The sequence below is a fragment of the Notolepis coatsorum genome (genome assembly GCF_963971535.1).
Source record: "Notolepis coatsorum genome assembly, chromosome: 3".
Classification (NCBI taxonomy): Eukaryota; Metazoa; Chordata; class Actinopteri; order Aulopiformes; family Paralepididae; genus Notolepis; species Notolepis coatsorum.
Window position 1 is genome coordinate 164,125,522 of NC_140167.1, and position 24,748 is coordinate 164,150,269.

The window sequence follows — 24,748 nt, forward strand, 5'->3', positions numbered from 1 at the left end:
ACAATGAATGCCTTATAAATACACCCAACTACATACAAATATAAATTACAAAATCTAGTTGACAAAAATAAATATATTGTATTATTCCACCATGGAATGCACAAAACCCTTATGACCTGCGGTAGGCATGCTTTTCAGCCTGTATTATGGTTTTGTTACCTTGTATGAAATAGCGAAATAGCCTATATCATACATTGGATATGTATGTATGTATGTATGTATGTATGTATGTATGTATGTATGTATGTATGTATGTATGTATGTATGTATGTATGTATGTATGTATGTATGTATGTATGTATGTATGTATGTATGTATGTATGTATGTATGTATGTATGTATGTATGTATGTATGTATGTATGTATGTATGTATGTATGTATGTATGTATGTATGTATGTATGTAATGTAATGTATGTAATGTATGTATGTATGTATGTATGTATGTATGTAGCCTATGTTGTATGTATTTATTTATTTCTGTATGTATTTTGTTCTTATATATAATTATGTGCACATACACATACACACACACACACACACACACACACACACACACACACACACACACACACACACACACACACACACACACATATATATATATACATATATACAGGCCTTGACATTACCCCCCTTCTATCCCCAGGCCATCAGGATGCTCAACGAACAATAACACTATATGTAACAACCAAATGCACTCACAGCACACACATCCACACGCACACACTCACTTAAACAAACAACTCACTGCAGCACCCACTTTACACACTTTAGAACACCTAAACACACTTTATATTTATTGGTAAAGAATTTGCACTACAACCCATACCTCATTACACCTTACTGTAAATTGTACCTAAATTGTACCTCATCCCATGCTTGCACTATATAGTATATTGTATATTAGTATATTGTATTAGTATATTGTATGGTAACTCATGTACTTCTACTCTGCATTGAACATTGTACATAATACATACTGAACACTTGTGTCCACGTATACGTGACTTCTATTTTTTACTTGCTATACTTATTTTATTTTATAATTATACTTATCTATTTTTGTCTAGCACAATCTCTGGAGGGTAACAGAAAGAAGCATTTTGTATAAAAGTATTCTGTACTTCTGTATGACAACTAATAAAGAAACTTGAAACTCATACATGGACATAATATAAGAAGAAAATCCAAGTATTTCTAAACGTATATGTGAACAGTCCGTTATGACTTATGAGTGCAGCGGTTGAGAAGTTTAGAGCGTGCTGATGAATTATTTAGCAGCACTGGGTCTGGGTCTCATAAACACATCTTCAGAGGAACGCCGCGATTTCACGCTATATCACAAACATTTTTAAAGCATCAGATACGCTGCCTGTCAAAGCCAGTCATTTTCTCCGTGTTAATAATATATTTTTTTTTCCGGTAGACAGTGACACACTTTGCCACTCATAGCACATAAATAGGTAAATAATGTAGATAATAAATAACGCAGATGATGCTGTGGCCGATGTGCGGAGGAAATGTGTGTATATTTATTTATAATAAAAACAAAATAAATATTTTTCTATTTAAAAGTATTAAGATAAAAATACGCGTCATATGGTCATTATCTTGATCAAATATGATTTTAAATTATATGTGATATGATAGGATACCTGCACACAAACAAGGTATTTTCCTCGGATTATTCTAATTAAGAACTGTCTAATTAAATTAATGTCTGGAGCTATAACCAATGGCAATACTTGTTTCATTAGCAATGTGGGCAGCAGAGTGATGAAAAGAAAATCCTTCCTGATTGCAGGAATGGTGTCAATTGGTTAATTTGCCGCCTTCCACACACACTGGCGCACCTCACCGGTGTATTATTAGTGGAAGTGGTGCAACAGCTTGTGATACAGGTTGATAATAGCGCCTCTTCCACTCCGCCATGCAGGTCGAGAACTGCGTCTCAGCAAGCGACCTCTCCAAGAAATGTCTGCAGGTGGGCAGCGGCTACCAGAGTGGATCTGGTGGATCTCAACTCGATCCTCTTATATCCGCGAGTGACAACCTGGAGATAAGTTCACCTCTGAAAAAAAACTCTGGGGAGGAGATGACGAATCAGTCGGAGGAGGCGGACAATTTCCCCGACTCCAAGGACGCATCGGGGGACGTGCCGAGGGGCAAACTCTCTCCTCCTGATCTCCACGGAGTCTCTGACAGTCGTCATCATCATTTCGATGGATCTGCAGGAGAAAGGTACATCCTTTCTCAAGCCAACCAGCCACCACAGTCGGTCTCTGCAGCATCTCCGAGTGGTGCCATGTTCCCCTACCCGAGTCAACATGGACCGACGCACCCGGCTTTTTCCATCGGGAGTCCCGGTCGCTACATGGCGCACCATCACCCAGTCATCACTAACGGAGCCTACAACAGCCTGCTGACCGGCGGCTCCCCGCAGGGATACCCGGCGGCCGGATACCCGTACGCCGCGCAACAGTACGGACACACGTACCAGGGCGCGGCGTTCTACCAATTCTCCTCCGCGCACCAGGCGGGACTGGTCCCCGGGAAGGCGCAGGTGTATCTGTGCAACAGGGCGCTGTGGCTGAAGTTCCACCGGCACCAGACGGAGATGATCATCACCAAACAAGGCCGGTGAGTGTATACCGGAGGACTTCTTTTCCGAGGCTCTCGTATATAAATGGAGCTTTGCGTTTTTACTCCATGCAGTGTGACATTTTAAGCGCGTGCCATGTCAAGCTAATATATATATATATGAACTCGCTATGTCGTCCTTTTCATCATGATTTAAATGTGTAACGATTTTTTTTATGCATTATGGTTATAAGGCAAATTGGTCATGCAGTTCATGTCTATAGGCGAATAAGATCTGATCTGAATTCAGTCAATACGCATTATAGTGTATTTATAACATGGCTGATTATTAAAAAAGAACGAATAATAATAATAATAATAATAATAATAATAATAATAATAATAATAATAATAATAATAATAATAATAATAATAATAATAATAATAATAATAATAATAATAATAATAATAATAATAATAATAATAATAATAATAATAATAATAATAATAATTTAATACACGTTTCTACATGTGCTTGTATTTATTTCCCCCACAGACGAATGTTTCCATTTTTAAGTTTCAACATCTCTGGCCTTGATCCTACCGCTCACTACAATATATTTGTGGACGTAATTCTCGCTGATCCCAATCACTGGAGATTTCAAGGCGGGAAATGGGTTCCTTGTGGAAAAGCGGACACGAACGTAGCAGGTATTCAGTTCTAATGTAAAAACATGACACACTAAACACGGTTTGTGCTCAAATGTCAAATCTCTAAATGATTGATCCGTGTTAGATGATTATGTTCACAGTGAATTAGTTGGATTAATCAGTGTATTCATGAGATTATTAAAATACTCGTCAACATTAAAACACTGTTAGAAAACATTAAACAACATTACGCTGACATGCGTTTTAAACTTTTATTATTGTTTATTATGTCCTCGCAGGAAACCGCGTCTACATGCACCCGGACTCACCGAACACCGGCGCGCACTGGATGCGTCAAGAGATCTCGTTTGGAAAACTAAAGCTGACAAACAATAAAGGCGCCTCGAACAACACGGGCCAGGTAGAGTGTGGTCCGACAAATCTGTTCATTGTTTATGTCATTGTTTTTGTGCTTCACGTTGGAAAATGGTGATCAACCATGAGATGAAAAATCAATCCACCGATCTATAATCAATCATGCGAGGAGCAGTATAGCCTCTGACGTTTACAATAGTTTCTTAGCCTGCATGTAGAATAGTTCTATCATATACAAAACGAATTATTATTATTGTTAGGGAGTATTTTATTTTAAATTTTTTTATGTATTTATATCCATCTATTTATTTTATAACTTGTTCTATTCGTTTGAATTACGACACATTGGCCACTTGGCCTGAACCGGTGCAACCTTACAGATGTGTTCACAGGAATTGTGTAACATTGTCCAAATAGTGAAAGGAATAGCCAAACATGGGACCTTTAATATAGCATTTCTGTGAGTGAACGTTTTTTTTTTTTTTAATTATGTTTGAATTTGTCCAGATGGTGGTTCTGCAGTCACTCCACAAGTACCAGCCCAGGCTGCACGTGGTGGAAGTCAACGAGGACGGAACCGAAGACACCAGCCAACCGGGACGAGTCCAGACCTTCACCTTCACAGAGACGCAGTTCATCGCGGTGACGGCCTACCAGAACACCGATGTATGACTTGACATGTATACCGTCAGCACTCTGAGACCCACATACAAACACCTGTGGTCGTTTTATACGAAAGTTCACAATATAACATGTTTTTTTTTACAGATTACGCAGTTGAAAATTGATCATAATCCATTCGCCAAAGGATTTCGGGACAACTATGATACGTAAGACTTTTGTTTCCACCTTATTCTTTTTGGACATTCCCTTAACAACGGCATGACATTACAGGCTTGAGTGGGCAGAGAGACAACATGTTAATAAATGGACTGCATTATAGGACTGCATTTTATATAACAGCTTTTATCCAAAGCGCTTTACAATTTAGTTCCTCCTCACATCCACTCACACATTCACACACCGACAGTGGAGGCGACCATGCAAGGTGCCAACCTGCTTATCGGGAGCAGTTAGGGGTTAAGTGTCTTGTTCAAGGACACTTCGATACATTCACATTAACATTTAGTCATTTAGCTGACGCTTTTATCCAAAGCGACTTACAAGTTCTGTACGACAAGTCAGCAGGAAGGGTATACAACTCTTTAAGCATGAGTAACAATGATCAGCAATGCCATTGCTGAATTGATTGATTGAAAACTTTAATTAACAGATTGCAGAATGGGTACAGTATACAGTACGGCTCAATACACACAATTGTTAAGGGGATGCAGACCAGAGAAAGACGTTCGTCTTGTTTACATCAGGGTCCCCCATTTTTAATTCCACTCTTAGAAGTAGAAGAGCCTCGAGGAACCTTTTGGAGTTCCTCACCATTGCCACTGTGGAGGAACCTTTTCAGTTCAAAAAGGTTCCTTGAGGAACCCCTGCAGGAGGAACCTTTTCAGTTAAAAAAGGTTCCTTGAGGAACCCCTGCAGGAGAGGTTCCTCGAGGAACCCCTCAGAAAGGTTCTTCAAGGAACCGCTTTGTGGGGTTTGGGGTTCAATTTTGAACTCATTAAAAGTATTATTATTATTAATATAATTATATATATATATAATTGCACAAATGTTTAACATGCAACGCCGAGAGGTGGGCTCGAACCCATCGTCTCCTGTGTTGGTGGAAAGCATCTTACCGACTGCACCACTTAGTCACCTTACATTGTGGAGGTGTTTTTGGCCAACATCTGTGCTCACTCTTAGAAGTAGAAGAGCCTCGAGGAACCTTTTGGAGTTCCTCTCCATTGCCACTGGGAACTCCTGCAGGAGAGGTTCCTCGAGGAACCCCTTAGAAAGTTTCTTCAAGGAACCGCTTTGTGGGGTTTGGGGTTCAATTTTGAACTCATTAAAAGTATTATTATTATTATTATTATTATTATTATCAATAAAATTATTGACATTGCACAAATGTTTAAAAAGCAATGACAAGAGGTGGGCTCGAACCGAGCGTCTCCTGCGTTGGTGGGGAGCGACTTAACCACTGCACCACATAGCCGACCTGCATGGTGAGGTGTTTTTGGCCAACAGATGCTAGTAGTCCATATGTTTTCAGAGCTCACGAGACAGACACACCAAATCCAACGTTGTCCTTTGGCACATGGCTCGAGAAGGGCTGGTAGTGCAGTGCATATATCGAATTTATTTCCGAATTTATAAATTCGATTTAGGTTCGAGGAACCTTGCTTAAGTTATGTTTGGAAGAAATGTGAAAAGCTGCTAGGCTAATCTAATTATAAGTTAAACAACGTTTTAATATTTTGTTTATTTTTTTATTAAAAGGCTAAATAAATTATTTAAGAATCACCTAAATGTTTTTTTTGTGCTGAGACACTTGAATATCAGTAAAGTACTATATCTTTCCAGAATGATTTCGAGAAACAACAATTATAAAATGACTGATATTCTGTTTCATTTTCACAGAAGGAAAGGCTTGTAGTAACCTCATTAATTAATTTCGAAAAATATTCTACAGGAACCCTTTTAAAAAGGGTTCCTACAGGAAACCCTTCTGAGTGAAAGGTTCCTCCTGTAACCTCTCCTCTAAATTGAGCTGTTAAAGGTTCCTCCTGGAACCGCCCAAGCAAGCAAGGTTCCTTGAGTATCCATAGAGTTCCTTGAGGCTCTCCTAATTCTAAGAGTGAGGAACCCTTTTAAAAAAGGTTCCTCCAGGAACCCCTTCTGAGTGAACGGTTCCTCCAGTAACCTCTGAGCTGTTAAAGGTTCCTCCTGGAACCACCCAACCAAGCAGTAGCGGCTGGTGCTGTGACTGTCCCAGCCTTATGGGTCGCAGCCGGGGGTTCACGTTACTAACGTGACGTTACTTACGTGACGTTAGGTCGAGTTGAAAATGTAATGCTCTGAGATGCTCTGGAGCAATCTCTCTCTCTGTCTCTCGGATCAATCCAATCAAATAATTAACACATGTATATGTTGTAATTTTAAACAACTCACCATTCATTCATTATGCATCAGCAGCAGCTAAATTAATGTTATAGTTCACATCACAACACTGTAACACAGCAGCGCGTTTTGAATCGCTAGCCTATTATCGTCTCAGCAAGCACAGTCAATAATTTCCGTAGCCGCATTTCTCGCACAAATGTTTAAAAAGCAATGACAAGAGGTGGGCTCGAACCGAGCGTCTCCTGCGTTGGTGGGGAGCGACTTAACCACTGCACCACATAGCCGACCTGCTTGGTGAGGTGTTTTTGGCCAACAGATGCTAGTAGTCCATATGTTTTCAGAGCTCACGAGACAGACACCCCAAATCCAACGTTGTCCTTTGGCATATGCATATCGAATTTATTTCCATATAATACTATAATATAATATTATAACCAAGAGGACTGTATTATATGGAAATAAATTCGATTTAGGTTCGAGGAACCTTGCTTAAATTATGTTTGGAAGAAATGTGAAAAGCTGCTAGGCTAATCGGAGGGGGTGGGTGGGTGGGTGCGTGGTTGGGGGGTTCAGACATTTACGAGGGCCTGAAACTTGGGCGCTGCAGTGTTGAGTGACAGACGCTGCCGGGAGGACCTGGAATCGAACCGTCAACCTATGGATTATCAGACGACTGCTCTATACCTCCCTAACGACTTTTTAATAATAATAATAATAATAATAATAATAATAATAATAATAATAATAATAATAATAATAATAATAATAATAATAATAATAATAATAATAATAATAATAATAATAATAATAATAATAATAATAATAATAATAATAATAATAATTATTATTATTATTATTATTATTATTATTATTATTATTATTATTATAATACAAAAAGAAGAAATCACATGGACAATGAATTGTTTCTGTGTTATAATATAATTCTATACCCCATTCATCAGTTTCCAGATGGATATCCATACGTTAATTTAAACATAATTTAGAGTCAAACTATTAGGCCTATATGTCTTTGCTTTCAGAAGGCACAGCAGATCACATCTATCACTATCTGCACATGGTATTTGAGTCTTAATCGACTATAATTTAAATTGTAAAATTGTACATTTGCAGTTGGGGGATGGTGGCTATTATTACATGGCAAGCTTAATTTAGGCGACAGACATACGGGTCTATATTTACTACCACGTTTAAATTAGATTAAAATGTATTGTCAAGTAAAATAAATTTGGCATCTAAACAGAGTGTAAATGTAACAGTAAAGTATGCGATAGTAATATACAATGTACAACAGGGGATTAAACTGGATATAAAATATATAAATGAGTTCAAGTTCAAGTTCAAGTTCTAGTAAATGAGTACTACTGAGTACTACCAGATGTATGTACAGAGTTGTATAGTATAGTCATATGTACAGTGATAATAATAATAATATAATTAAATCTGGTATGTCATAAATGTATAGATGTAGCAGTACTGTCTATCTGTATGTCATGTGTGTCATATGATGAATTGAAAATGGGGGACCCTGATGGAAACAAGACGAAAGTCTTTCTCAGGTCTGCATCCTCTTAACAATTGTATGTATTGAGCTGTACTGTACTGTACCCATTCTGCAATCTGTTAATAAACTTTTCAATCAATCAATCAATCAATAATAAAGACACTAAAGTACAACAGTAATATACAATAAAATAGTAATATACAATGTACAGGTGATTAAACTGGGTACAAAATACTATATAAATGAGTATTACTGAGTAATAGTGCTAATCAGATGCATGAATTGTAGTGGTATAAAGTATATGGTAGTAAAGTGCAATAGTAATATACAATACAATAGTAATATACAATGCACAGGTGATTAAACTGGGTACACAATACTATATCAATGAGTACTAGTAACAGTGCTAATCAGATGTATACAGTTGTATTGATATGTACAGTGATACAGGTATAAAGACATATAAAGTGCAATAGTAATATATACAATACAATATTAATATACAATATACAGATCAGTAAACTGGAATTTATACAAGAGTACTACTGATGCACATTTTAGATATTTAGTTTAGTTTAGTCGTAATCTATGTTCCTATATGGCCTCCGTCGGGTCTGCAATTCGCCTAGATTCGCCTGTCTGCTGGATAAAGCATCACAAACCACATCATTAGTAAATGTGTCTGTTTTCCCTGCATCTCTTTCAGTGTCTACACGGGTTGCGACATTGACCGGCTCACTCCGTCGCCGGGTGACTCTCCGCGTTCACAGATCATGCCCGGGGCGAGATACGCCATGGCGAGCTCCTTCCTGCAGGACCAGTTCGTCAGCTCTTATGCCAAGTCTCGCTTCCACCCTGGCGTGGGGACTGGCCCTGGCACGGACCGCAGCAGCGTCCCCCTCAGCAACAGCCTGCTGTCCCCGCAACAAGCGGAGGAGACCGCGGTCGCCCCCCCGCAGCGCTGGTTCGTCACCCCTGCCAACAACCGACTGGACTTCGCCGCCGCCTCAGCGTACGACGCCGCCGATTTCGCCGGTAACGCGGCCACCTTGCTGTCCTACGCGGCGGCCGGAGTGAAGGCGATTCCCCTGCCGCCCGCGGGCTGCTCCAACAGGCCTCTTGGGTATTACGCGGACCCGTCGGGCTGGGGGCCCCGCACGCCGCCCCAGTACTGCAGCAAGTCCGGCTCGGTCCTGTCCTGCTGGCCCGCGAACTCCGGCAGGACGGCCTCCAGCTACCTGACCGGCGAGGACGGAGACGCCATCATCCCCACGGAGAGGTCTCCTATCGGCGTCTCCGAGGAGACGAAACCCAAAGGACTTGTCCGAGTCGAGCTGGATAGAGACGCCGTCTTCGATCAAATCGATCGATTCGAGTGATTCTGGGATCTTTGAGCAGACCAAGCGGAGGAGGATCTCGCCGTCCGCCACGCCGGGCTCAGAGACGGTGTCGCCGCTGAAGTCTGAGATGTTGGCGCCGAGAGAGTGCGAGAAGAACTGCACCAAGGACACAGGCTACTACAGTTCTATCCTAGTTAGAAAACCACACATGGCATGACAACGAATACCATCTATCCATCCATCCATCCATCCATCCATCCATCCCTCCATCCATCCATCCATCCATCCATCCATCCATCCATCCATCCATCCATCCATCCATCCATCCATCCATCCATCTATCTATCTATCTATCTATCTATCTATCTATCTATCTATCTATCTATCTATCTATCTATCTATCTATCTATCTATCTATCTATCTATCTATCTATCTATCTATCTATCTATCTATCTATCTATCTATCTATCTATCTCTCTCTCTCTCTCTCTCTCTCTCTCTCTCTCTCTCTCTCTCTCTCTCTCTCTCTCTCTCTCTCTCTCTCTCTCTCTCTCTCTCTCTCTCTCTCTCTTCTCTATCTATCTATCTATCTATCTATCTATCTATCTATCTATCTATCTCTATCTATCTATCTATCTATCTATCTATCTATCTATCTATCTATCTATCTATCTATCTATCTATCTATCTATCTATCTATCTATCTATCTATCTATCTATCTATCTATCTATCTATCTATCTTCTATCTATCTATCTATCTATCTATCTATCTATCTATCTATCTATCTATCTATCTATCTATCTATCTATCTATCTATCTATCTATCTATCTATCTATCTATCTATCTATCTATCTATCTATCTATCTATCTATCTATCTATCTATCTATCTATCTATCTATCTATCTATCTATCTATCTTATCTATCTATCTATCTATCTATCTATCTATCTTATCTATCTATCTATCTCACAGTAAATTTCGCAGAGTAAATTTTACTCAAGCTGAGTTCATTTTAGCCCAAGTGAGTAAAATTGTACTCAGTTTGAGTAAAATGTACTCAGTTGAGTACAATTTACTCAGCGAAATCTACTGTGATCTATCTAAAGATCTATCTATCAAGTGGGTCAACTTTGACAAAAGGACAATCTCACCACAGTTTATAGTATCAATCATTGCCCAGGAGTATAGGTTGGGGGATTTGTTTGATCGATTCAAATCTTTTTAGTCAAAACAACTGTAAATATGAACATACTGTACATATTTACCATTGGGTGATAGTGACTGGATGTACACTATTGGGTTCGCATTTTAATTAGATCTATATTACTTATTTGATTGTGTTAATTGTATAGTCTGCAATGTTAGTTTAAGATATAATATAAAGAATATGTTATGTGTAGAATATCCTGCAAAACGATTTCCGTCTGCCTAATGTATTCTGTACTGTGTCTACCACAGCTGTAGGCTAATTACATGTACAAGTTGATACCGTAAACCATAAGATCAAATCTAATTCATACTAAATGTGGTAAAAGACTGTAACGATGTTGATAGTGTAGATTTAGGAATACCTTTCGTTTTTAAAGTGTCTCTATAAAGTCCTCATTTATTTTTCATAGTCAATCAACAGTCTATGTTGTTTGTGAAGTGTATCTGCTGTAATGTGGTTTCAACGCAATAAATATGACGGGGGAAAAAAGAAAGAAAAAAACACAAACACCGCAAAGTCACAGGCGCGTCGCCCTGGAAATGTCGTCATTGTAATATCAGGCCTGTTTTAAAAAAAGACATTGCATTTCAATTGGGTGGAAAAATAGCCCAACGTTTTCTTCATGTGTTTTTTCCCTATGTAAAGCTTTAGCTAGCTGCATTGTTTTAGTAAGGGAGGGGGGGGGGGGGGGAGGGATGATGCATAAAACCCCAGAATATAATAGTATAATAATGCATAAGATAAGATATTTATTTATTGATCCCCTTGGGGAAATTCGGGCGTCATATAGCAGCATGGGGGAGCGGAGGTACAGGTATGGGCATGGTAATAGTAGAAAGACATAAATACAGGCAATACAATTCGATCTAAATATAAAAATACGAGTAACAAATAAACAGTGTAAACAATATAATTAACTCTGAATATAAAAATATGAGAACAGATAAACAGTGTAAACAAAGGTGCAGATGAGGGGTCTGTATGCCCTATCGGTTATATTATAATTATGTTACAATAAATATAGGCAATAAAGAATTTTAATCTGAATATATGAGTCAGAGTAAAAGTAAATAGTAGTACACAAGGTGCAGTATACACGTGACATACCCTAACTGGCCTGATACACACCACGTTGTAGTCCGTGCAGTGGGCAGACATCTATTACTACTTATTATGGTCTGACATAATAATAGTAACCTAATAAAGCGATGTATAAACAGCCTGATTTACCTTTTAATCAGTTGTGACTTTGGTATCGCTAATGGTGATGCAACAATGTGGAGCAAATTATTTCAACCTAAACAAAAACCCTTTCATTCTTTCTTCACTTTTACAATAACCTGGATTGACACATGCTACTTTGTGATAAAAAAAACACAACAACCCTCAATTAAGATAAGATATTCCTTTATTGATCCCCTTGGAGAAATTCTGGCGTCAGCATGGGGAGGGGGGAGGGTACGTGTACTATGGGCATGGGGTAATAGAAATACAGTATGCAATACAATTAGATATCATCTGAATATAAAGTTACTAGTTAATAAACTATTGTTATTATTCGACCAATACGGTCAGGTCTATATTGATTTTAACTGAACTATAGCGTGATCAAGAAAATGTCGGCATGCCGATTATTGTCAAATTATAAGGGAGTAGCCCCTATATAACCCCCTACACACACACACACGCACGCACACACACACACACACACACACACACACACACACACACACACACACACACACACACACACACACATACACACGCACGCACGCACGCACACACACACACACACACACACACACACACACACACACACACACACACACACACACACACACACACACACACACACACACACACATTATTAAAACGGTCGCAGTGGTCTGGGGGAAAGGTCTTAAGTTAACCCATTTAGATAGAAGCTTTCCTGAATTTAAAGTTTAGAGTAATATTTGTGATATTATTATATTCAGTGATGGTTTGTGATATAATTTACAAATAATTTCCATCCTGATTAATACTAAGCCTATTACACACAGACCTCATACCAACCATGTATTCATTTGAACCATTTAGAGTGATATTATTATATTCAGTGATTACGGTTTGTGATATAATTAACAAATAATTTCCATCCTGATTAATACTAAGCCTATTACACACAGACCTCATGCCAACCATGTATTCATTTGAACCATTAATAGTAATAGAAGTCATCTACTCTGAAACTGAAAGAGATGCTCAGTTGATAACGACATATTCAATCAATAAGTTCAGTTACATTTGGTCCGTCAGTAAATCCCTTTGTGTTCTGATGTAGCTTCCTCTAGTCTCCGCCAGATGGCGCTAAAGGCTTTCCTACATTTACAAGAGACTGGGCCACTGTGTCTTTATGGTAGAACTGTCTGTTTTTAGATTAGATTCAAATGCATTGTCATCATACAGCACACGTACAGTACAACGAAAATAAGTTTGGCATCCAACCAGAGAGCAAATGTAACAGTAAAGTGCAATAGTAATATAGTACAGGTGATTAGACTTGATATAAAATATATAAATGAGTACTACCGAGTAATAGTGCTAATCAGATGTATGTACAGAGTTGTAGTATTAATATGTACAGTGATACAGGTATAAAGACACTATGGTAGTAAGTCATACTGGCCAGCAGTGTAACTAGTAAGAGTAGGTAAGAGATATGTACAGATATGTTCAAATATACGTATATATAGTATCTACAGATATGTAAAAAGGATTATATGGTATGTACAGACAGATATATATATACATATACATCTGTCTGTACATACCATAATCCATACATATATACCGGTAAGAATAAATATACAGCATTATTGTACATGCTATCATACAGAGTTATATATGGGTTATATGCAGGTGTACATAGGTATATAGAAGGATTATATAAAAAAGAGGCAGTGAAGCTAGACCAGCACTCTCAGGTTCAAGAATTTAATGGCAGCCTGAATCAAACATGTTTCGGAATATGTTTGTTTCAGGCTGCCATTAAATTCTTGAACCTGAGAGTGCTGGTCTAGCTTCACTGCTTCTTTTTTATATAATACTTAATGGGATTTCAGCACCCAGTGTCGAATCTTGAGAGCGCGGTCTAACTTGACATATAGAAGGATTATAAATTATGCAGGTATATTCAGACAGATATGGATATTTACAGAGGTAATGACTCAACAGTGTGATTCAGGGTTATAGGTGTGAGCTCACAGTAGATTCTCAGAGCAGGCGCTCGAGCTCCATCCAGGGGCGGACTTGGACACAAATTCAGCCCGGGACATTCAGACGCACCAGCCCACACACCGGCCCACGCACCGGCCCCGAAACCGGCCCACACAACGGGCGTTATGAAACACTTGTCCAGTATTACAACCCAAGGCTGTGGCTAAGGAGTCAACATCAGGGAGACCAAATCTACACCCCACCCCTAGATGTGCACTCGTGCACAGTGCACGCACACGCACGCACACACACACACACACACACACACACACACACACACACACACACACACACACACACACACGCACACACACACACACACACACACAAGTGTGTACACAAAGTTAAAACACAGATATACACATTCTCTCCTCAAGTAGATACTTTTTTTGGGTTATCAATGAATACCATATTTTACATGTATTAACTCTAGAATTGCCACAGTTATCTACAATAGCAACGATAAAGAAGTGGCAACCACATATTATTATAATAATTCATCCAGTTTTCTTTTAAGTGTTTTGGTTAATCAGAGTGTTTACCAATCGTATATTATCTTTTTTTTGTTCCAAGTGTTATTTTTGATTACATCACTAACAAAATAATAAAAGAAAAAAGACTAATTTAATTCATAATAGAACATTATAGAACATTTGTGATGTCACAGTATGATGTCATAATAGACAATCAAGAACATTTGTGATCGCACAGTATGATGTCATAATAGACCATTCTAGAACATTTGTGATGTCACAGTATGATGTCATAATAGAACATGCTAGAACATTTGTGTTCTATATATATTCAACAATTCTCTCAGAATGTAGGGGATGACAGGGTCCAGTAGAAGAAGAAGAAGAAGAAGAAGAAGAAGAAGAAGAAGAAGAAGAAGAAGAAGAAGAAGAAGAAGAAGAAGAAGAAGAAGAAGAAGAAGAAGAAGAAGAAGAAGAAGAAGAAGAAGAAGAAGAAGAAGAAGAAGAAGAAGAACCCATAAAAACAATTGCGGAGGGCAGTAATACGCCACGATGCGTCTACACTGCCGGAAATTCAAATAAGAAGAAGAAGAAGAAGAAGAAGATCTCATTGTGCATCTTTGAACAGTACTGAACAGATAGAATTAGGCCACGATGCGTCTACACTGCCGGAAATTCAAAAGAAGAAGAAGAAGACTAAACCAGTGCCATTTTGAGTGGGTCGCGTTTTTATTTTTTTACATACATTTATTTTTTTGCACTAGCTATCTTTGTGAAAGTGGCTTCTCAGCTCTGGTTCAATTACTGATTTTTTTTAATTTCTTTTAAATCATAGTCGTTAAAAAATGTGGGTCGCGACTTAATGACTAAGGAAAATGGTGGGTCCCGAGGCTAGACCAGTTGAGAACCACTGGACTATAAACAACACATAGACTGAAGCTGCATTTCTCAACCAAGGTGGAAAGGTGAGTGTCCACAGCGGCTAGCTAGCTGTTCTACTTGAATACTGAATGTTAATATTGAATCAGACAATATTGAATACTGAATGTTATTATTGAATCAGACAATATTGAACACATTTGTCATGTCACAGTATGATGTCATAGTAGGACATTCTAGAACATTTGTGATGTCACATTATGATGTCATAAGTACTACATTCTAGAACATTTGCGATGTATGATGTCATAATAGTCATTCTAGAACATTTGTGATGTCACAGTATGATGTCATAATAGAACATTCAGGACAGAGAGATTGCAGATTTAACAGATTGCAGAATGGGTACAGTACAATACAGTACGGCTCAATACACACAATTGTTAAGGGGATGCAGACCAGAGAAAGACTTTCGTCTTGTTTATCAGGGTCCCCCATTTTCAATTCATCATAACATTTATGACATACAGATATACAGTACTGTTACATCCAGATATTTATGACATACAAAAAGATATACACACATACTAGGGGTGTAATGATGCATTGATGAATCGAAATGTATTGATTCTAATGTGACGATTCAATTGCATCGATTTGAAAATGTTGGAATCGATTATAATCGAAATTAATCAAATTATTATTTTTTCTTTATTTATAATTTTTTTTTGTGTTTTTATTGACCTATAGTCCATTCATGCTGAGTGAATCAGTTCCCCCAGCCACATTTGTGTATTCAATTTTCTTTGGGGAATTGAATGAATGAATGAATGAATGAATGAATGAAAACTTTATTAACAGATTGCAGAATGGGTACAGTACAGTACGGCTCAATACATACAATTGTTAAGGGGATGCAGACCAGAGAAAGACTTTCGTCTTGTTTACATCAGGGTCCCCCATTTTCAATTCATCGTATAATTAACTAATAGAAAATCTATTGGATCGAATCGTGGTCAAATGATGCATTGAATCATTGCCTGAAGAATCGTAATTGAATTTAATAGTTGTGAGGTCGCATCGTTACACCCCTAACACATACAGTACTGTTTATTTACAGACAGAGTTTCTAAAAGAGCATATTATACATTTAAGGGGGAGGAAACTACATGTGTCTGTCTGTGTGTCGTCTGCAGAGGAGCAGAGTTCTAGCCGGCGTCTAGACAGGTTCTACGACGGGCTGCTGCTGGGGGCCAAGAGAGACCTGGAGACCCAGAGCCAGCAGACTGTGCAGCAGCAGGAGCTCCAGGCCCAGATAGAAGTGGTAAACACCGGACACACTGTTGACCCGAGCAGTCCTGTTTTGATGTTTCGTGCGAAGAGTAAAAGCCTACCAGTTTTGTATTCAATGTCTTTTTAAACCAAGAGAAGGAAAGTATAATTTAAGAGGGTTATGTATTCTTAAAACATGTAAAAAGGTAAGAACTAATGTAAAAGCTAGATGTGTTTACATTTTTCAATGTTTCCTTTCAAGGAAGGGCCAGACTTGTGCATCTGCTACAAATGGTTCCAGAATAGTGTCCAATTTACTTTCAGTATGCAATCGACAGGCGTTTTATGCAAAATTTGCAGGACTGTTAAGAGGATAAGACATAGATTGAAAAGTATCTGCCCGATTTGTACAAGTGAAGAAAAATGTCAGATTGCTCAACAAGACCCTAAAGTCACATATGAAGTGTTGCAATTTTAAAGGTGCTATAGATAAAAAATAATTATGTAGAGTAATTTATTTTTGTATTTTAAAACAATATTCTAACAGAGCTTTTAGAAAGGTGCAGAATAAAGGTATTGCTTTTCCCCTCCAAAAAATATTGATTAATGAATTTATCGACTTTAAAATATTTTGGCGGGTCCAAAATGAACGTTGTTTACATGTTGCGCGCATGTAGCCCCTCCATACTTCCCATTTCCCCACGTGAAATGCACCTGATTGGACAAAATGACATGCTGGTGTGCTAGTGTGCGTGACATAGTGGCTGATGGGGCGACAGTGGCTCGGGAGGTAGAGCAGGCTTCTGGCAATCCGGAGGTTCCCGTTTAGATTCCCGGGCAGTGTGTCGATGTGTCCTTGAGCAAGACACTTAACCCCTAATTGCTCCTGATGAGCAGGCTGGCACCAGGCATTAAAGCGTTTTGTCCTGAGACGGAATTCTGTCAATTTGATTCGGAGTTCCGTCAATTTGATTCGGAGTCTGACGGATTTCCCGTCAATTGGCTACCTGGTATAATATGATTTGTAGATGCATACAGATTGAAACTAAATTGAGCCAATCGGAGGCGTCAAATATCATGAAAAAGGGAATTCTTTTTCGTACCGCGGCTGCGCCAAGCAGAGTCATGGCGAGCAATAATGGCAGGACGCACGCAGCGACTCGAGAGAAATGTATAATAATCGCAAGATGCATTCATTTACATTACATTTACATTTAATTGTAATTATAAGTGTAAATTGACATTCAAAGTTAAAAACAGAGACTGCAATTGAAACCCTGTTTTTTTTTTATTGGTATCCTATTATTATGCAAAGTCTAGGTGATAGATAAGTGCCGGGTAGTGTAGTTGAAGACACCTGACGACCTGCGCTATTGTTATAAGACGGTGGGTACTTAGTACTGAGTGGAGCGCATTTTTGTGTGAGCGAGCGTGCACATCCGTGCGCGACTGCGCGTACACATCCGTGCGCGACTGCGCGTACTTCTGCTCAGAAAACTGCTAGGACGGCGTGGTACCCCGTGGGACCACCACTGCATCACTGTCCCCAGAGGTGATAAAATACAGCCAGTACCTATAAACCATGTCGTGGTTGCAAAACCCTCTGAGAAGAGAAAGAGACGGCCAGTGGTGTGCCATGTTGAAACTTCTTACAGGTAAAGATGGTAGTAATACATCATCCAACAGATATAATAAAGTGAACAAAGTCAATGAGTTACAATATCAAAAATACATTTAATTGGTAATACACTCTTTATAAGTTGATGTACATATAAAATTAGCTCATGAGACATCAATGTCAATGAAGCGAACAAAATCTTAGAAGAATTCAGGATTCAGAAAATAGCATAGCACTGAAACTGCCCTCACCAAAATAATCAGTGACCTCAGACTAAACTCTGATGAGAATAAGGTATCCATCCTTATAGTGGTATTCATAAAAAAAAGAATTGGAACGAAATATTACAAATTAAGTATTTTATGACCTTGAACGTGATGCAATCTTTTCATGCACTGATGTGCCAACTCTGTCAGTTACCTAATAAGGCAGAAGGGTTAAAACATACATCAGAGGGAGGAAATTCTATGTTAAACTATGGAGGCCACATGTCTGAGATATATGACAACAACTATGTTGCACAAGGGAGTTGCTTAGGTCCTTTACATGTTACCGCCGGGTGATATCATCAGAGGACATAATGTAGGTTTTCTATCTATAATTCTAATTATCGGCCCCAAAACAAAAAAATAAACGTTAATAAAGAACCTGGGAGGACTAACCCCTTGGATCAAATCTGAGGTCACAAGTCTCTGGGTTATCATAGATTCAGAACTGAACTTCAATTTTCATATTAACAAAGTGACCAAAACATTGTTCTTCCATCTCAGAAATATAGCAAAAGTACGACCAAGTTATTATTAATATATGCAATACATTTAATACAATATTTTAAATATTTACAGACTTCCAGCTGTAACAGAGGAAGATATTGCCCATCTACAACGGATGACTGGAACACCTTTGGCAACTATCCTGTCTACCAGTGTTTAAATTCGATAGACAGGTCAGCGCCGTAGTGAAAAATAGCTTTTATCACCTTAGACTCCTGGCGAAGACAAAGGCATACCTCTCCCAAAGTAACCTAGAGACGGTGATACATGCCTTTGTCACCACCCGCCTCGACTACTGCAATGCTCTGTACACTGGCATTGACAAGTCCCTCATCCGCCGCCTACAACTGGTGCAGAACGCAGCCGCGCGCCTCCTCACCAAAACAAGAAAATACGAACACATCAGCCCAGTTTTGGCCTGCCTATTAGCTTCAGGATCGATTTTAAATTAGCACTAAATGTTTTTAAATCATTAAATGGCACGGCTCCCTCCTATCTGTCCGAGCTCCTGCACCGCCACACCCCCCACCGTTCCCTCAGATCAGCTGACCAGATGCTATTGGTGGTACCCAGAACCAGGCTCAAAACTAGGGGAGACAGAGCTTTCTCCACCGCAGCGCCTAGACTGTGGAACAGCCTCCCCATCAGCGTACGGACTGCCCAGACCGTACAGGCTTTTAAATCACTCTTGAAAACCTACCTGTTCTCCTTGGCCTTCCCCCCTACTTAACTACCACTAGACCCCTGACCCTTCTATCCTCTTTGTTTTACTGTGTCCTACCAGTTTTTATTACTTTCATTGCTTTATTATGTTTTTAATCTTATATCTTGCACCATATTGTTTGTTTTGTTGCTTTCATTGCTTTGCTATGTTTTTTTTTTTTATTATTTCTTTCTTTTAATCTTATACCTTGCCTCACACTAATTTGTTTTTATCAACCTGCTTGTGAAGCACTTTGGTGTCAGCTGCCGCTGCCTGGAAATGTGCTATACAAATAAAACTGACTTGACTTGACTTGACAGTGTGCCAAAGATCACAACCCCTTTTGGAGAAGTCCAAATTGGTTCTGTACTTTCTTATCAGGTAATGCAGGTCTACAATTTAATTTATCAGTTACAAACACATCCTGTTGTAGGGTCATATAACAACAAACTGACCATATCTGGTTTATCGTTTTGAAAAGGGTTGTTGGTATGCGATCTGAAATGATTTTGTACATCTTAACTTTACATATAAGACGCTCAATATGAACCCTGTGACGAGCAATTTTGTTAGTCAACGCCACATTTGACTGAGACATCTGAGAATGACCAGCAGCAAAAGGAGGGATATTCAGACGTAATCCAAGCTCTTTCAACTCGTCGTGTATTGTAAAACCCTTGTCAGCCATAACAGCATCACCATCCTTGATGTAACCATGAACTTTCAGTGTTTTAAGTAAATCATAAAAACCACTGCTTTCAGTAATAGCCTTATCGGATACAGCACCTGTAAATAACTCGGACACAAAAATGACAGACCCACTTGGATCACATCCACCTTCATCATGAGACAATTGAAACCGTATGGGTGGAAATTTTATTTGAAAGGGCAAAATCTGTTCTAGTCGGCACAATATACAGACCGCCAGATCAAACTGGCTTTTATGATACTCTGGATGTGTGCTTAGCTGGAGCTGAGGATGCGGAAAAAATTCTTATTGGGGATTGGAACACGGATATGCAACAAAAAGATGCACCCGTCTTCAAATCCTTCAATAGGTTTTGTGATCTGCACGGCCTCAGCCAGCTAATCACCCAACCCACAAGGATATGTGAATCAACTCAGACTACCATTGACCTCATACTGACCTCTGACAAGTCCAAGATCTCCAATAAAGGGGTTATAGCATGTGGGTTAAGTGATCATTATATGATATTCTGTACCCGCAAAAAGCTAAAACTAAAGGCTGGCTGTCACAAAACAGTCACATCTAAAGACCTCAAAACCTACTCTAGCGAGGCCTTTAACCTTGAACTGGAGAGTCTGGACTGGTCAGATGAACTCAATGGCAAACTGGTTGAAGAAACTTGGCTTGGCTTCAAAACCAAATTTTCATCAATACTAAACAACATGGCCCCTTTAAGAACCACCAGAGTAAAAAATCGCGCTGAGCCATGGATGCACACTGAAATACTGACCGCTATGAAAGCCAGAGACAATAAATGCTCTGAGTTTCGTAAAAGCCAGTCAAAGCTTACCAAAAGCACGAGCAGTGAACTCCAAGACCACGTGACTGAACTCAAACTAGAAAGAAACAGACTAAGAAATGATGTAAACTCCATGATCAAAACTGCTAAAAAAAATTTCATCAATGACAAAACCGAGGAAAACAAAAATAAACCATGTGAACTTTGGAAATTACTCAACAATCAACTAGGCTGCAGTAAAAAACTTAAAACCAGGTTCTCAAACATAAACATAAAAACGGACAACACGCTCATCACAGACAAGCTGGATGTAGCCAATTACTTAAACACTTTCTTCACAAACATAGCCACAACACTGGTAAGCAAACTACCCTCCCACTCAGGGCAGTATGGGGTAGAACACATAGTAGCATACTACAAGAACCTAGGCGTCCACAAAGACGACTTCAAACTGGAAATGGTAACTACAGATGAGGTACTCAAAAAGCTGAGCGCCCTCCAACCAAACAAGGCCACTGGCCATGACAACATCCCCTCCAAATTCCTCAGAGACTCAGCAGCAGCCATCACCCCAGTCATCACACACATAATAAACCTCTCCATAAAACAGGGACACGTCCCCAAGGACTTCAAAATTGCGAGAGTAAAACCCCTGCACAAAAAGGGCAGCAAATTAGACCCGGGCAACTACCGCCCTGTTTCTATCCTTACATCCATCTCGAAAGTCATGGAAAAAATAGTATACGAACAGATCGAAAAGTACCTCGCGGAAAAAAATCTAATATACGAATTCCAATCTGGCTTCAGAACATCCCACTCCACTGACACATGCCTTCTCTACTTGAACGACCACATCAAACAAGAGGTGGACGCGGGCAAATACTGCGGCATGGTCATGCTGGACCTACAAAAGGCCTTCGACACTGTCAATCACACCATTCTGATTGACAAGCTAAAAGCAATTGGTTTTGATAGTTTATCAGTGAGCTGGATACAATCCTACCTGGAGGGGAGGGAACAGATGGTGGAGGTAAACGGTACCCTATCCCCCCCCCTCACAGTGAGCTGTGGTGTTCCACAAGGAAGCATACTAGGACCGCTACTATTCCTAATTTATGCAAATGACATGTCGTCAGCTTGTGACTGCAACTTGTTCCTGTTTGCGGACGACTCAGCCCTGCTGGTCTCTGACAAGAACAAGTTACAGGTTGAAAAAGCCCTCAGCTCGGAACTAGGCAAAATCTGCATATGGCTCGCCGACAACAAACTATCATTACACATGGGCAAAACAGAGTCCATTCTCTTCGGTTCAAATAACAAACTCAGCAAGACCGACGGCTTCTCGGTTACAGTGGGTGACAATATTATCACAAGGAAAGATGAAAATACCTACCTGGGTTCCATCCTAGAGGCTAATCTTTCCTGTGACAAAATGGCATCCAATGTAATAAAAAAAGTCAACCAACGAACGCGATTCTTGTACCGGATCTCCTCTCTGGTAAACAAGAATACCCTGAAGACTCTAGCAGGAGCACTCATTCAAGGGTACTACGACTATGCTTGCACCTCATGGTACCAAAGCACCTCAAAGGCACTAAAAAACAAATTACAAACATCTCAAAACAAGCTAGTCAGACTACTGCTTGACCTGACTCCTAGAACCCACCTCACCCCTGCCCACTTTGACAACCTAGGATGGCTTAGAGTAGATGACAGAGTACAGCAACTTGCAATGGGCCTGGTCTACAAGATACACTACGCGACCAAGGTACCCATGTACATGTCAAAATACTTCCCAAAGGTCAGTGAATACCACGATCACAACACCAGAGGGAGCTCCACAAATCATGTAAAACCCAGATTCGGCTCAAACAAGGGACTAAACATGTTTCGCAATTATGCCACATCAATGTGGAACGCCCTACCTAAAGCTGTAAAGGAATGTGAATCACTACCCACTTTCAAAAACACTCTCAAAAAACACCTACGTGAGACTGCAATTCGAAACTGGCCCCTACAAATGTCCTAACCTAGTTGTACAGTAAATTACCAAGTAAGGCTTTGTCATTATTCCAATGTACAGTGTAAAATGTGTGTGTGTCCCCTACCCACCCCCCCCCCCCCCCCACCTCCAATGTACAGCCCTCACCCACCCAACCCCACCCCACCCACCCAACCTCCTCCAATGTACAGTTTCTATGCCAAATGTATATACACTCTTTTTCTGGACACTTTTGTATCACAAACAGTACTGTATTTGCAAATCTGATATGTCATAAATGTATAGATGTAGCAGTACTGTCTATCTGTATGTCATGTATGTCATATATGTTATGATGAATTGAAAATGGGGGACCCTGATGTAAACAAGACGAAAGTCTTTCTCTGGTCTGCATCCCCTTAACAATTGTATGTACTGAGCTGTAAGGTACTGTACCCATTCTGCAATCTGTTAATACACTTTTCAATCAATCAATCAATCAATCAATGCTTTGAGGGTTGTGCTTGACTTATATTCACTATAAAGCTGACTTTGTAAAGCCAGTGCAGATGGCACTTGGGTCTTAAATTCAGTACCATCAATAATGACTAAAGTAGAAGGAAATTCTTTTCTAAAGTTTTGCAGGCATGTTTTCAATAATAATGTCTCTATGAGGCCATATGCTAATTTGTCCAAATTTAAAATACATAAGTTCTATGCATGTATTAAAAACAAGTCCTGCAGACTGCATGGATACTCCAAATCTCTGAGACAAATCTTGAAGTCCCAAGTTGTGTCTTAACATACACAGTGTCAAAATAGGCCATTTTGTTTTCCTAGTGACTTCATGTCTTTACGGCCCTTTGCATAAGGTGCATCACAGCCAGCAGGCACAAGAAAATCTAACAATAACTTGAATCTAACATATGTGATCCCAGTGTAGTACTTAAAAAGCCCTTTGATCTTTGTTTCTTTTTGGACAACACTTTCCACAGTACAGAATGTCTTTTTCTGAGCATCCTGTTGGAGAGACTGTATTATCTGTTCCTTTTCAATAAGCTGCCATCTCAACCAGGTTATCGTCCTCTCCTTCTTCTCCAGCTCTGACTTCAATCTTGCACCTTCCACAGCAGTGCCCAATACTTCTAAAGGGCAAACCCCTGGAAACATAAATGTTAAAATTATTGTTAGGGAGTTTCCACATATACATGACATCACAATAATAACATTTTGCTTTTATTCTACAGACAAGAAATCTCAAGAAGAAAACAGACCCAATTTCACACCAGAGGTGTGGAAATGTATCTGTGCACCAGCCATCTCCAGTGAAGCTTCCAGCAATCTACAAAGATCTGAATACTGCAGAGACAAACCTGGTAGCACTGGAAGAACGCACTCTGGCCCAGGCTCTGTCAAATGACTGGTTTGAAGAGCGGAGGTCACGACTGACTGCTTCAAACTTTGCGAAAGCGGTAAACAGAAAATCTGCCCCAACAACAACATTTCTGGAGAGTGTTTTCCGGTTAACATCCATTTGTGCCCCGGCTTTGGAGTATGGGAAAAGGAATGAGGCAAAGGCGAAGGCCAAATATCTGGAGGTTTATCCCGCCAGA

The 24,748-nt window shown here is 39.5% G+C and overlaps 1 protein-coding gene across 1 annotated transcript in view; it reads left to right on the plus strand.

Annotated features, from left to right (window-relative positions):
* Nucleotides 1-1,932: 1,932 nt before the first annotated feature.
* Nucleotides 1,933-24,748, plus strand: part of tbr1b (T-box brain transcription factor 1b) — a gene marked incomplete at both ends in the record, with an annotated part of 50,106 nt that continues 27,290 nt past the window's right edge. The window contains 8 exon segments of the mRNA XM_084311422.1: nucleotides 1,933-2,642; nucleotides 3,139-3,293; nucleotides 3,533-3,654; nucleotides 4,116-4,274; nucleotides 4,377-4,438; nucleotides 8,843-9,457; nucleotides 9,459-9,658; nucleotides 16,498-16,625. Coding sequence (XP_084167548.1) covers nucleotides 1,933-2,642; nucleotides 3,139-3,293; nucleotides 3,533-3,654; nucleotides 4,116-4,274; nucleotides 4,377-4,438; nucleotides 8,843-9,457; nucleotides 9,459-9,658; nucleotides 16,498-16,625 — 2,151 coding nt within the window.